Consider the following 12,644-nt stretch of genomic DNA (forward strand, 5'->3'; position numbering starts at 1 on the left):
ATGTCAATGTTGCCATTTATCCACCAACCACGTGCAAATAAAAGCCTTACAGGCTAAAAACCCCACAAACATTAATAAGATGCCTTCTGACCAGTTCCTATTTTTCAGTATTAATTGCCGCTCACTATCTAAGCATCGAACTGAAATTTTTAACTTACTCTTGGATGAGGTTCCCGATGCAGTTTTCCTAACTGAAACATGGCTTCAAGACAGTTCTGGACCTGACTTAGCTACGGCACTCCCTGAAACTTATGCTATTGTCAGACTCGATCGTGAGAAACCACCAGGAGGAGGGATAGCAATTATTTTTAAAAAACGCTATAATTGCGAATTCAACAGACTCCCATGTGAGGGTTGTGAAGGCGCAATTTTTAAACTTTCACTCACACCGAATTTTACCTTTTCGGGAGTGCTCATTTATAGGCCACCAGGTATTGCTTCTAGATGGATACCTCATTTTGTCGAACTCCTTGGACCTTTGATTATGAAAATGGCTGGCTTTACTATTCTAGGAGATATGAATTTACACTTGGAAAAAGATGACTGCTCCATAGTGAGCAACTTTAAAACGGATCTTGCATCCCTTAATCTGATCTTAAAGAACTCTGGCTCCACACATAGAGCCGGTCACTTGTTGGATCCCATCTTCTCCAACTTAAATGACATATCTAAACCCACGGCTATTCCTGTGCCCTGGTCTGATCACTTCCTGATTAAATTTTTCCTTCTTGTAAAAACTTCTAATAGGGTTAAAACATCAGTACCTACACAATTAATCAGGAAATGGAAAAAGCTTGATCTAGAAACTCTTAACTCCATGCTAGAGGGCCATCTCCCCTGTACAAAAGCAACAGTACAAGAGTTCTCAACATCAGTCCAAACTTGGCTCTTAGAAGCCGTTGATTCCATTTTACCTAAAACCAAACTAAAACAAAACTCCCACCGCCCCCCTGCTCCGTGGTTTACTGAGACTTTGAAACAGGAAAAAAGTATATGTAAAACTGCAGAACGTCAATGGAGGAAATCCTATTGCCCTGACGCCAAATTGGCTTACAAAAATAAACTCTCTAATTATCAGAGACTCTGTGCTAAAACCAAAGCTGAACATGTTTGCACGAAAATCACCGAAGCCCTATGTCAGTCTAAAATACTTTTTAAAACTGTAAGAGAATTAGCTGGTTCCCTCACCTTACAATCTCCTCCAGATCTAAACAAATCACAATGTGATACTCTTGCAGCCTTTTTTGTAGAAAAAGTTGATAAAATCTATCAGGGTATAGAACAAACCACAAAGGAAATCGCCAAGTCCAATGTGATTCTGCCTTCTACCAATACTGGCCTTGAAACCAATATTATAGCCTCCATTATCCCTACGGAAAATGAGCTGTTCTCCTGTATACTCCCACATGATGCAACACCTCCAGCTATTCTAGATAAATGGCCGCCGCTCAACTTAGACCTGGTTCGGAAACTTTTGGATTCCATTAAATCAGGTTCACCAAACGATCCAATCCCTTGTTCCATCTTGAAAAAACTAAATAATAGAGCCCTAGAGACAATCACCAATCTTCTAAATAAATCATTACAGGAAGAAACCGTACCGAAAGAGTGGAAACATGCAATGATTCACCCGTTATTAAAAAAAGCTGGAACAGATCCCAACCTGCCATCCAATTTTAGACCTATCTCATTATTACCAACTTTCGCAAAGATATTGGAAAAACATGTTCACAGAATCCTCACTGATTTCATTACCATCCAGGATATACTACCTCTTCATCAGTCAGGATTCCGCACAGGATTCTCGACGGAAACAACCCTGCTGGGTGTAACTGAGAACATCCGTCTACTGTTAGATCGCGGTGAAACGGTTGCCTTGCTGTTACTGGATCTCAGTGCAGCATTTGATACTGTGTCACATGCTGTACTTGAGCAAACTCTCCATGACATCGGTATTAGGGGCGCCGCCTGCAACTGGATCAAATCCCTATTAGAACAACGCACTTTCCAAGTTTTTTCCCAATCAGCATGCTCAGATACCATGATCCTCAAACATGGAGTGCCGCAGGGCTCTATATTGAGCCCGCTGCTCTTCAATATTTACATGAGCCCACTGGCCAAAATGATAGAAGACTCTGGCCTACTCATGTTCTCGTATGCTGATGATTCACAGCTTATTTTTTCTCTTTCATCTTCGGACTCCAACAACATCTCGTCATTAAAAATCGGCCTCACCAACATCGCTGAGTGGATGAGAAAAAATTTTCTCAAACTTAATGGCGAGAAAACAGAGCTACTTGTTATGGGCAAGAACAAAGAACTCTGGGGACCCCAGCACTGGCCTGATGATGTGATGGGTACACCCCCAGTTCCAGTCAAATCAGCACGCAATCTTGGTGTCATCATTGATGAATCACTTAGTCTCAACCAGCAAGCTACTAAGACATCAGCTACTTGCTTTGCGATCCTAAAGTGGTTGAAGAAAATCTGTTAGATGCTGCCCAAAAATACTCAAAAATCGGTCATTAATGCTCTGATAACCTCCAGGCTCGATTACGCCAATGTGCTGTACCTGGGGGCCAACAAGGCCATAACCCGACGATTGCAGACAGTGCAAAATGCTGCCGCAAGATTACTGTGGAAAATTCCCATTTCCACGCCCACAACCAAGTATATCCGCGAATTGCATTGGCTGAAAATCGAGAACCGGGTAAAATTTAAATCCTTATGTCTTATGCATAGGATTTCAACTAACAAGGCACCCAAGTACTTACAACATCTTGTACATCCCTACCGTCCATCCCGTACTCTTCGTTCAGCCACAGCAAACCAATTTGTGATCCCCAAAGTCAGGCTGGCGAGAATGGGCGGTAGATCCTTTTCATATCTTGGACCCTCCCTCTGGAACACTCTCCCACTGACCCTTAGGCAGGAAACTAATCACTTGAAATTCAGGAAGGCCTTAAAAACCTGGCTGTTCAACATCTAAAAAATCTGAATATCTCAATGCACTGAATCATCAGCGCCGGGAAACCCTTTGGTGGGTAGCTGTAGCGCTATAGAAATTAAATAAATAAAAAATAAATAAATTACATTTTCAGACCTACCTCCTAGATGGAGGAGTTGCTCTGGTAGTGTTTTCTGGGCCATCCTGCGTTAGACATCGACCCCTTGCCATGACTAAAGATAAGCCCTTTGGGAATACATCAAAGCAATGCACGATGGACCGCTTCACTGGGTTTAGAACCCAAAATGCGGACACCGGAGGGGGCATCAGCAGACTACCCAATAATGCTGCCTTGCTTGCCGCGATCACGCAGTCTAGAGATATGCTGGAGGCGCTGTGGGCTCGAACATGACATTATTGCGCCAAGACCTCTGCAGTGCGGTGGAGCGATAGCTGAGGCGGAGACCAGAGTCTCTGGAGTAGAGGACACTGTTTATACACTCCAGGCAAAAGTCTCACCCCTTGAAAAGCTTACTAATGGCCTTGCCACGCGAGTGGAAGATGCAGTTGGACAGGCCAGCAGAAACAACCTCTGCTTTGAGGGCTTTCCTGAATACTGGGAAGGGGAGGACATGGAAAATGTTTTGACCCACTGGCTTACATCGTGGATCCCATCAGACGTATTATCTCACTGTTTCATAAATGAATGTGCACATAGTGCACTGCTCCCGCAGCCGCCTCTGGGCACCAGACCGAGGCTGTAATCGCCAAAATCCTTAATTTCCATAACCGCATAGTCATCCATAAGCAGGCATGGTCCCAGGGTGAGCTCCCTCGAATAATGATATTCCCCGACTATACCAAAATGGTGCAGCAACGTCAGTCCTTTCTGGCAGCCAAGGCCCGTCTCTGGAACCTCAAAATTCCATATAATCTCTTGTTCCCTGCCTGCCTACATGTAGTCTAAAACACCCGCAACCTGTTCTTCGATACGCCGACAAAGTCTTCCCATGTACAGACGAAATGAGACCCTTGAAGCCACATACGTCACCACTTTGAGATTCGGACTCCTCATCAGGAGAACCCCTCCAATTACAAAGCAAATTGAAGGAGAAGTGCAGACATCGGTCCAGATCAACGTGGTGCTCCAGGGCCCTCAATGGAGAAGAGGCGGAGGGCCCCGGAGATGGCACATCCAACTCTAGGAAATAAGTGTCTTCGAGGTTATATGTAGGGAATGTGTGATCCCCTTCTTTTCTAAATGATGCTGTATCTTAATTTGCTTAACAGGCTGCATAGCTAGAGAGGTACACCTGATCCTCTCTGGTGACACTGTGACAATGGGGTGTTTGGGGATCCCTTGGACCGACATTTTGACGGCCTCCTGTTTGGGTCGGCATGGGGTACCTTCCACGATAGATACTTCAGATGTTCAGAAGTATTAGGTTGGGGAAGGGGGACCAGGGGCTGTTACATAGTTATTGTTTGTTCTCAGACTGGGTACGCAGACAGTGCCTTCCCAGGGCAGAGACCCCATATCCTGACTAGATGCGCTGTGCTGCTCCCATATATGAATGACTGACCGTGACGCTGAGGCCACCTCTGGTTGGCTGCGTACCATAAGCTGGAATGTCACAGGAGTGCTAGATAAGCACGGCTCAATACTCCACCAGGCAAAACATGTTGGGGCTGATATTCTACTCCTGCAAGAAACACATCTAATAAGCACCAACTCTCCCTGTCTAGCCCGGTATGGAAACATACATTTCACGCCGGTTTCGTAAGGGGCTCCAGGGAGTGGCTGTCATGATACACCGTAGAATCCAATTCACTCAAGTGCAGCTGCGGACCGATCCACAGGGCAGATACATCTTGGTTCATGGGATCATATTTGGCAAACTCGTTGTACTGGGCAGCATTTCCACCCCCACCCACACTGTAGTCAGAGCTACATGGACCGTTTGGTAGATGCATGGAGGCCCACACCGGAATGTCTAGCGTTCATTGGTGGGGACTGGAACGATGTGCTATGCTCTGACAGGGACAGATTGCGATAGTCCGGGGCGGGGGAAGGGGGCACAGGAGTCCCGGTTGAAGGGTGGATTTGGTGGGAAGGGATGATACATGGAGGGCTCACCACCCCAAAGATACAAGTTATACTTTTTATTCCCCAGTCCATGAATCCTTCTCCATGCTAAATGACATTTTTCTCCGGCGGAGCTTCGTGCAGAGCGTGTCGGAGTCCACAATACTACCCCAAGAGATTTCAGATTCCCCAATGGCCATCTGGCTCATAGTTGGCCCGTGCTAGCCCCCGTTCCGGTGGAGGCTCTCTCCATGGCATCTACAAAATCAGTCTTATCGGACCCGTGTCCTTGAGACCTTAAATTAATACTTTACTCTCAATGTGGCGACAGCCTCATCCACAGACATGTTATGGAAGGCTTTGAAGCCCACCATCCGGGAAGTCAATATTAGGTTTTGTGCAGAGGAGCGCAAGCTACGCAGGCACAATTGAATACAATTATTGAATTGGAGAGGCAGGGATGGGAGGGCAGCGGGGGTTTAGCGCGTAGACAACTGTGTCTTTCCCAACAGCAATACCAGGGGGAATTGATAGAGGAGGCACTGCATGGGTGGCTGGCCTCCCAGATTTGAATCTACCAATGGGGTAACAAGTCAGGGAGGCTCCTACATAGACTGTGTCGGCAGGCCGTGATGCCAGCCCAACTTCCCATGGTTTGCGATACAAATGGCACAGTGCACGCTGATCCGGTTGTGCTAGCGAGCAGCTTTGTCAATTTTAATCAGATCCTATACACTCAGAGGGAGGTGTTAAACGCTTCCCAGATTGAGAAATTCTTCGAGGATATGCCCCCGAAGACCATGCCAACTATGGCTCGCGAGTCTTTGGAGATCCCACCCTCGCTTTGGAATAGTTGACAGCTGCGCTGTCTGAGCTATGGCCGGGTCCCAACAGGTTCCCCTGTGAATTTTATAAGGCATACATGTCTCCATTAGGCCCCTACTACCTTGCAACCGTCCAAGCAGCAGTTCAGGCTGCTCGCATGCCCCCAGACTAAAGACATGCTGAAATTGTTGTATTTCTCTACCCAGTTCGCCCTCCGGAACATCACGCCTCATACCACCCGATATCCTTCTAAAATATGGAGGCAAAGCTGCTGGCAAAAGCCCTTGCCAACAGACTGATGCTCCATGTGTCAGACCTGATTCATACGGACCAGGCAGGTTTTATTGTCTGCCGGGCAACCCGCCACAATATCAGGCTGGCCCACAATGCAATTGCTGCTGCAGATCGCTTGGACCGGCCAGCGTCCCTGCTGTTAGCAGATATAAATAAACAAGGCGAAGAGTGTCATGTGCACACGATTATCTTAAACATTGGTTCTCAAGTGAGAAACCCAAAATAGGTCGGTGTTCAATATATGATTCCAGAGTCCATCATCATAGAATATGATTATTTAATGGTTCAGTGTTGATCAGTACGTACAAGAGAGAATAGCCGACACGTGTTTCATCACACCGTGTGTGGCTGTAACTCTTCAGGGCTGTTAATGGTAATGGCGCATCTAATAATATGAGCGGCGCGCCAGTGATGATCGGTCAGGGTCTGGCAGCGTCACAGGAAAACTTCGGTATAGCGAGCCGTGTGTGGAGCAGGTGCACGTTTCAGGACTGGTCTGTCCTGACCGGCGTGCTGTCTAAGTCGGCTGCAAGCACGGGTATGTGTATACAACAGAGGTATGTGACTCTGGAATCATATATTGAACACCGACCTATTTTGGGTTTCTCACTTGAGAACCAATGTTTAAGATAATCGTGTGCACAGGACACTCTTTGCATTTGTTTGGTAGGAGATACGTCTCTCTATCTTAGCAGGGCCTGGTTTCTGCTGGGTTTGTTCCCCTGACCTGTTTGCACCGGACCTACTTTATCTACGATTACCGATGTTTAGGTACCCGCTGAGCGCCATATCTTCCTGACATCTATCCAAACCCATTCTCCCCCTTTGTAACATAAATAAACAAGGCGTTTGATTCAGTTAGCTGGACAGATCTCTTCATACTTTTAAAATGACTGAATCTTGGTCCACGCTTTCTGACATATTTTCGAGTTCTCTATACAGATTTGACAAATTCCGTGCAGGTAGTCTCTTCCCCTGTTCCCCATTGGACACGGCACTAGACAGGGCTGCCCCCAGACTCCCTATTTGTTTGCGCTAGCCTCTGAATCTCTGGCCGCATGGGTGTGCATAGATGGTTTGATCCGGGGCTTCGAGAGGACGACGGAAATCTCTGACTACATCACCTTATATGTGGACAATTACCTATTCTTCCTCACTGACCCACATAGATCGGGTCCCAGGATCCTAATAATCATGCGGATCTTTGGAAAGGCATCTGGCCTATACATGAACTTTGGCAAATCTACTGTATGGCCTCTGATGGGGACACTTGGTGATAGCCAGTGGGCAATGGATCTGTCACAGACTAAAGAGGGTCTGAAGTATCTAGGGGTCTTTCTGTCAGATAAACAGATGGTATCCTGGGAACGTAATTTGGGCCCAACGATCGACAGGGTAAAGGCAGAGATAAGATTCAGGACGGGATTGCCGCTGTCCCTATACAGGCGTTCTGCCATATTTAAGATGGTGTCTCTCCCTCGCCTACGCCACCATCTACAAAATCACGCTTACCCGATTCCTCTGTCATGGTTCCGACAGGTTAATGCTATGGTGGACTTGTTCTTGGGGGATGGGGGGGGTTCCTCTGGTGCCATTACAGACATGTTTTCAATCTACATATTGCAGGGGCATCGCAGCGGCGGATATTCAATCCTTCACCCTGCTTCGCATCTCCAAGTGCCCAATGACTGGTGGTATGGTTCTGGGGATGACCCAGCTTTTGTCGTTGAGTGCTGGCTGTTAGGGGACCCCACTTTATACACATACTTATATGGCAGATCGGATGTTCGGGCTCCCCCCACCCATGCTGCAAGGGTCGTAATACTAGTGTAGCGCCAGTCTCTCTGCCGGATGGGATGGTGGGATCACCTTACACGTAAGACCCAGTTGTGGCAAAATAGGCTTCTCCCTAAGCTAGCCAATCTCCAAGGGTTTCGAGGTTGGGATCAGAATGGGATATCCTCCCTGGGCAATGTATTGCACGGCCACACTCTCAAGTCATTTCAGGAATTACAGTTGGAATACTCTATGCCCCGCGGCCAATTCTATAAATACTTTCAGTTCCACCATGCATTAATGCCAATTCTACAACCTCACAGCTCTCCCCAATTTTAATCCATTAGAAGGCAAAATCCTGATGGGGTATATAGGCGATCATAAAATCTCACAAATGTATCGCTCTCTCGTCAAGAATATTGATACCACCCTAGAGGCCCTAAGGACTGCATGGTAGGCAGGACTGGACCCCATCGATAATGATGACTGAACGGAGGCCTTGGAGTCCCCCAGGGGATGGCGATCTAGTTAAGCTTGCGATTGATTCAATGTAAATACCTGCACTGGGCCTACTACACACTGCTTAAGTTTTGGAGGATGTGTTGGTTGCATCGCCCATATGCCTGCGCTGTGGCAATGCCAAGGGCACTTGCTGACACACTGTATAGACCAGTGTCGCCCTAGATAGGTTCTAGAAAGGAATAGTCGCATGCAGAGGTCCTGGGGCGGGAGCTCCCTAGATCTCCCTGGTTGACTTTAATGAACAGAACAGATGGAATCGAGGGCAACAGATACAAGCGCCACCTCATATTCCTGGGCCTTACACTCTCCAAACGGGAAATGGCTAGATTGTGGAGGGCAGTTATGCCGCCCCTACTGGGTGTCTGGTAGAGAGGTATGGACTTCTCCATTGGGTTGGAGGTGCCTGTCTTTCCAGCCAGGGGATGCCCCCAGAAACATACAAAAAAAATTGGCAGCGGTGGATTGATTACCTGGGCCTTACCCTGAAGCCTCAGGCATCGATGGCTCGAACTATTGAGATGGAAGTCTGGTCATATGGTTGAGATACATGACATATTGTATAACTTAACAATCGGGTGCATAGGGCACCTCACAGGAATGGAGTTAAGAGACTCGGACAAGTTGTATCGCAGTGTGTTGTGTCATAAAATTGTGACATGCCAGGCTATCCATATGTATACGCGGTCCTAATGTGCCCTACTGTGGCAAGAAATTCACTAAAATTTGTTGTGAAAAAAAAATAAAATAGCATTTGTCTTTCGCTGTGTTAAAATTCCTTGAGGCAGAACACAAAATCCCTGTAAATGATAAAAAATATTATTATGGTGACAACATTGTTATACATTGTAACAAACCAGTGAAAGGACCCCCACGGAATTCTTTTTCAGCTCCAACTATTCAAAGTGTTAGCCCCTCCCAAATGTGAGTCTAGTTGCCCGCCAGCTCCCATACTGTAAGTGTCTCGTGCACTCTTTCTCCCTGCCACTCCCTACCTGTTGCTCTCTCCCTCTGGTGCTGCGTCCCTCTTGCTCTTCTATCTCTCATTCTCCCACTCTCTCGTCTTCCTCGCTCCCTCCTCCCACTCCTTCAGAACTATAAATAGAACACATCAACATGCGCAACACGGAGAATATTTTCATTGTAAAGATGACGGAACCACTGGCTTTGCCAAGGCTTATCGAGGCATGCGAATGAGGCGACATTTAAATACGGACAGAGAATCTACCCATACATTAAATGAACCAAGAAAAATGACTTGTGTAAAATACATTCCAAAACCTTGCCATCCAAGACTAAGTAACTCTGCTAAAACCATTTCCTACAAGTGAGTCTTTATAATCGAAAGAGCGAATAGTAGCGTTGGTGTCATAATGTGTATTCCAGTAGTACTCAGCGGCGGCAGGCTCAGGTAAGCGCAGTGAGGTGGGGCAGGGTGCGGCCGGGGGGGGGGGGGGGGGGGATGAGGCTGACAGACGACGGAGTAGGTATTATTTATTTAACTATACCTATTCCGTCATCTGTCAACTATCAAGCCCCCGCCACCTCGCCTCACCACTTTTACCTGTACCGGCCGCCGCTGGTGGTACTAAAGCCATGTGCTCCCTTCACTAGAAACAAACATCCTGGGACAGGATTTGGGGCATTTCCATGCCACTGGAGTTAAGCTAGCCTGGCTGATGAGGTGTGGTACCCCGAAACTGGTCCTAGGATGCTTGTTTCCGGTTCAGGGAGGACCTGGCCTGGCAGTTCGGTCTGGACTGTTCCCATGGGGCGCAAGGTCAAGACTGATTTGCTTATGGCTGGGTTTAAACTGGATTGGGATAGGGAGCAAAAAAAACTATGGATTTAGGCCCAGATCTCTGTACTGGGGTGCATGTTTGACAATGTTCAACATTCTGTCCATCAGTTGTTCTGTTTACCAATGGCAATTTGAATGGGATATTGTTGGGGAAGCCTTTTGGTACTGGCAGGAGGTGGGCTGTATGATTTTACTATTGCTATTTGCGCAAGGACATTTGCATTCTCATACACAGAGGTTTCTGTATATAGCAGAGTGAGGTAACCAGCAATTGATGGTGGTGGTTTGGCGTTTCCTGAGCTCAAATACATATTTTTAATAGCAATGGAAAATGCAATTGAAATGTAAGATAAAAAAAGTGTTGGAAGCTCTGTGGGGCTGGGTACGGTTACAAGAAACTGAGTGTATTTTTCCCAAACCACAGTGATGCTGCTTTAAGCTTTGGTCCATGAGGCGAGGGACTTGGACCGCAACGCTTCAAGGACCACTTTGCAGCAGAGATTGAGCCCTCTATTCATTAGCACTTAGGATAGGATAGCCTTAAAGATTGATTCCCAAGGGTTGACTGTGCTTGAGGTGCCCCCCTCCCCACCACTCCGAGTTGCAGTTGGTCAAGCTAACCTCCAGGACTCTCTGCCTGTTGCTTTCTCGGACACCTGCTGTAGGGTGTTTATATATCAGTTGATTTCAGAGGAAAAAACGTGTAATTTTTTGCTATTCCTACTACAAAGTAGGTATTTAATTGTACAGTTTTGATTCCTTAAAAAGTAATAATAGTTTATTCAGTGGTACACAAGCAACAATGTTTTTACCTACATCAATAATTGAATAGCATCGTCCTCACTTTGAAATTCCATAAAGCTTTGAGCTGACACATCCTCTACGTTTATTGTTTGTGGTATTGCAAAGTACATTTCTAGCGCTTGGTTCATAAGGTCTAGGTTGCTGGACCCTACAAAATAGAAATATTAACTCCCTTTCAATTGATCTCTCCTATTGAAAATGTATTTTAGACTTTTTAAACTATTTAAGTGCAAAAAGTGTTTTTAAAATTTGATTTTGACAATTTGTAATATGTATGTGATACCTTTTTGTATATTGATTGTATAATTTATGTATGTTTGCACTTTTTATGATATGAAAATATCGAATAAAAGTATTACAACATTATTATAAAGCTTTGAGCAGGATATAGCCTGGTTTAGCCTACTCGCCTCCTGCCTGACGCCCGTAGCATGGTAAATAGGGAGCTTTTTGGTGGCTTGGGTGAGGAGGATTGTATAATGATGCTGAATCGGTTTGGATTTGCGGACATAGTCATTGATGCAGGGGAAGGTGAGGGAGTCAATTGAACGGTATTGTGGCCATAAAAAAGAAGATCCTATCCCTGGAGGTAACCCCCATCCTCGTTACTGCACTTTTGTCGTTCCTGTTCTATATGCAATTTATAAATCATGCGTTCTGCTTTAATTTGCAGAGACGGATACTGGATGGAAGCCTGGGCTTTGCTGCAGGGGTAAGTACCAAGCAGATTGGAAATTGCTTCTGATGGGGAACGTGTTATTCCAGTAATCCTTTAGTATGTGTATATTCCTCAAAATACTGCCTTCGGCTGTTCAGGCATTATTCCTGTGCATCATCGTATCAGCGTGTCACTTAAAGTGTAATGTGAGACTGTTTCAGGCTGGTGTCTGTTGGTACTGCGGGGTACTGATTACAAAAATATACCCCCCTTCCCAACTCCGTCTTTGATCACTTTATTCCCAACCCGTCCATGCTGGTGGACTGACTGAGCCGAAGTGCTTGTGTTAAACAGTCGTCTGCATCAGAGCTCATTTCTAAACACTGAATGTAGCTCGTAATCAGTTCTTCTTGTCTTCAAGGTGTCTAAAGGTTTTACCCGTTTCATATAGTTGTGGGTATTCCTCCAGCAAAGATGGGCAGGCCAATATGAAAATGGGCACAATAGTGCTTCTATAGTGCCATGATGGCTCGTTGGAGTGAGTTGCATGTCCTGCTCACCAACATTACACTTCTACTTTTTCACACACCACCAGCAGAACGAACCTAGCAGCCTAAGCAACCTTAGTATACTTCCTGCAGCACTGCATGCTGCAAACTTCAGACGCAGTCACCTCACGCAAGCTCGAATTCAGTGTCCTTTAAGAAAAATTTGTCTCATCCACTAATTCTTCCACTTCCTTGACATCCTCACTGCCACCAGGCAACAGCATACAACACGTTGATTGTGCACACAGGACCTGAGCTCGACTTGTCTTCATGCCCAATCAATACAGCCTTATACCCTACTAGTGTACTCTAGTGTTTAGTGAGTGGAACTTTACAACTGTCATTTCCACCTTTTTTCTTCCCTGACTGTCTTCTTCCACCTGATG

At 46.1% G+C, this 12,644-nt stretch overlaps 1 protein-coding gene across 2 annotated transcripts in view; it reads left to right on the forward strand.

Annotated features, from left to right (window-relative positions):
• Positions 1-12,644, forward strand: part of SLC39A11 (solute carrier family 39 member 11) — a 2,376,444-nt gene that overhangs the window by 211,178 nt on the left and 2,152,622 nt on the right. For both annotated transcript variants that reach the window (XM_078654275.1, XM_078654276.1), the window contains exon 3: positions 11,726-11,764. In XM_078654275.1, the coding sequence (XP_078510401.1) occupies positions 11,726-11,764 (39 nt within the window). The remainder of the gene's footprint in view (positions 1-11,725; positions 11,765-12,644) is intronic.

The sequence above is a fragment of the Lissotriton helveticus genome, chromosome 7 (assembly GCF_964261635.1).
Source record: "Lissotriton helveticus chromosome 7, aLisHel1.1, whole genome shotgun sequence".
Classification (NCBI taxonomy): Eukaryota; Metazoa; Chordata; class Amphibia; order Caudata; family Salamandridae; genus Lissotriton; species Lissotriton helveticus.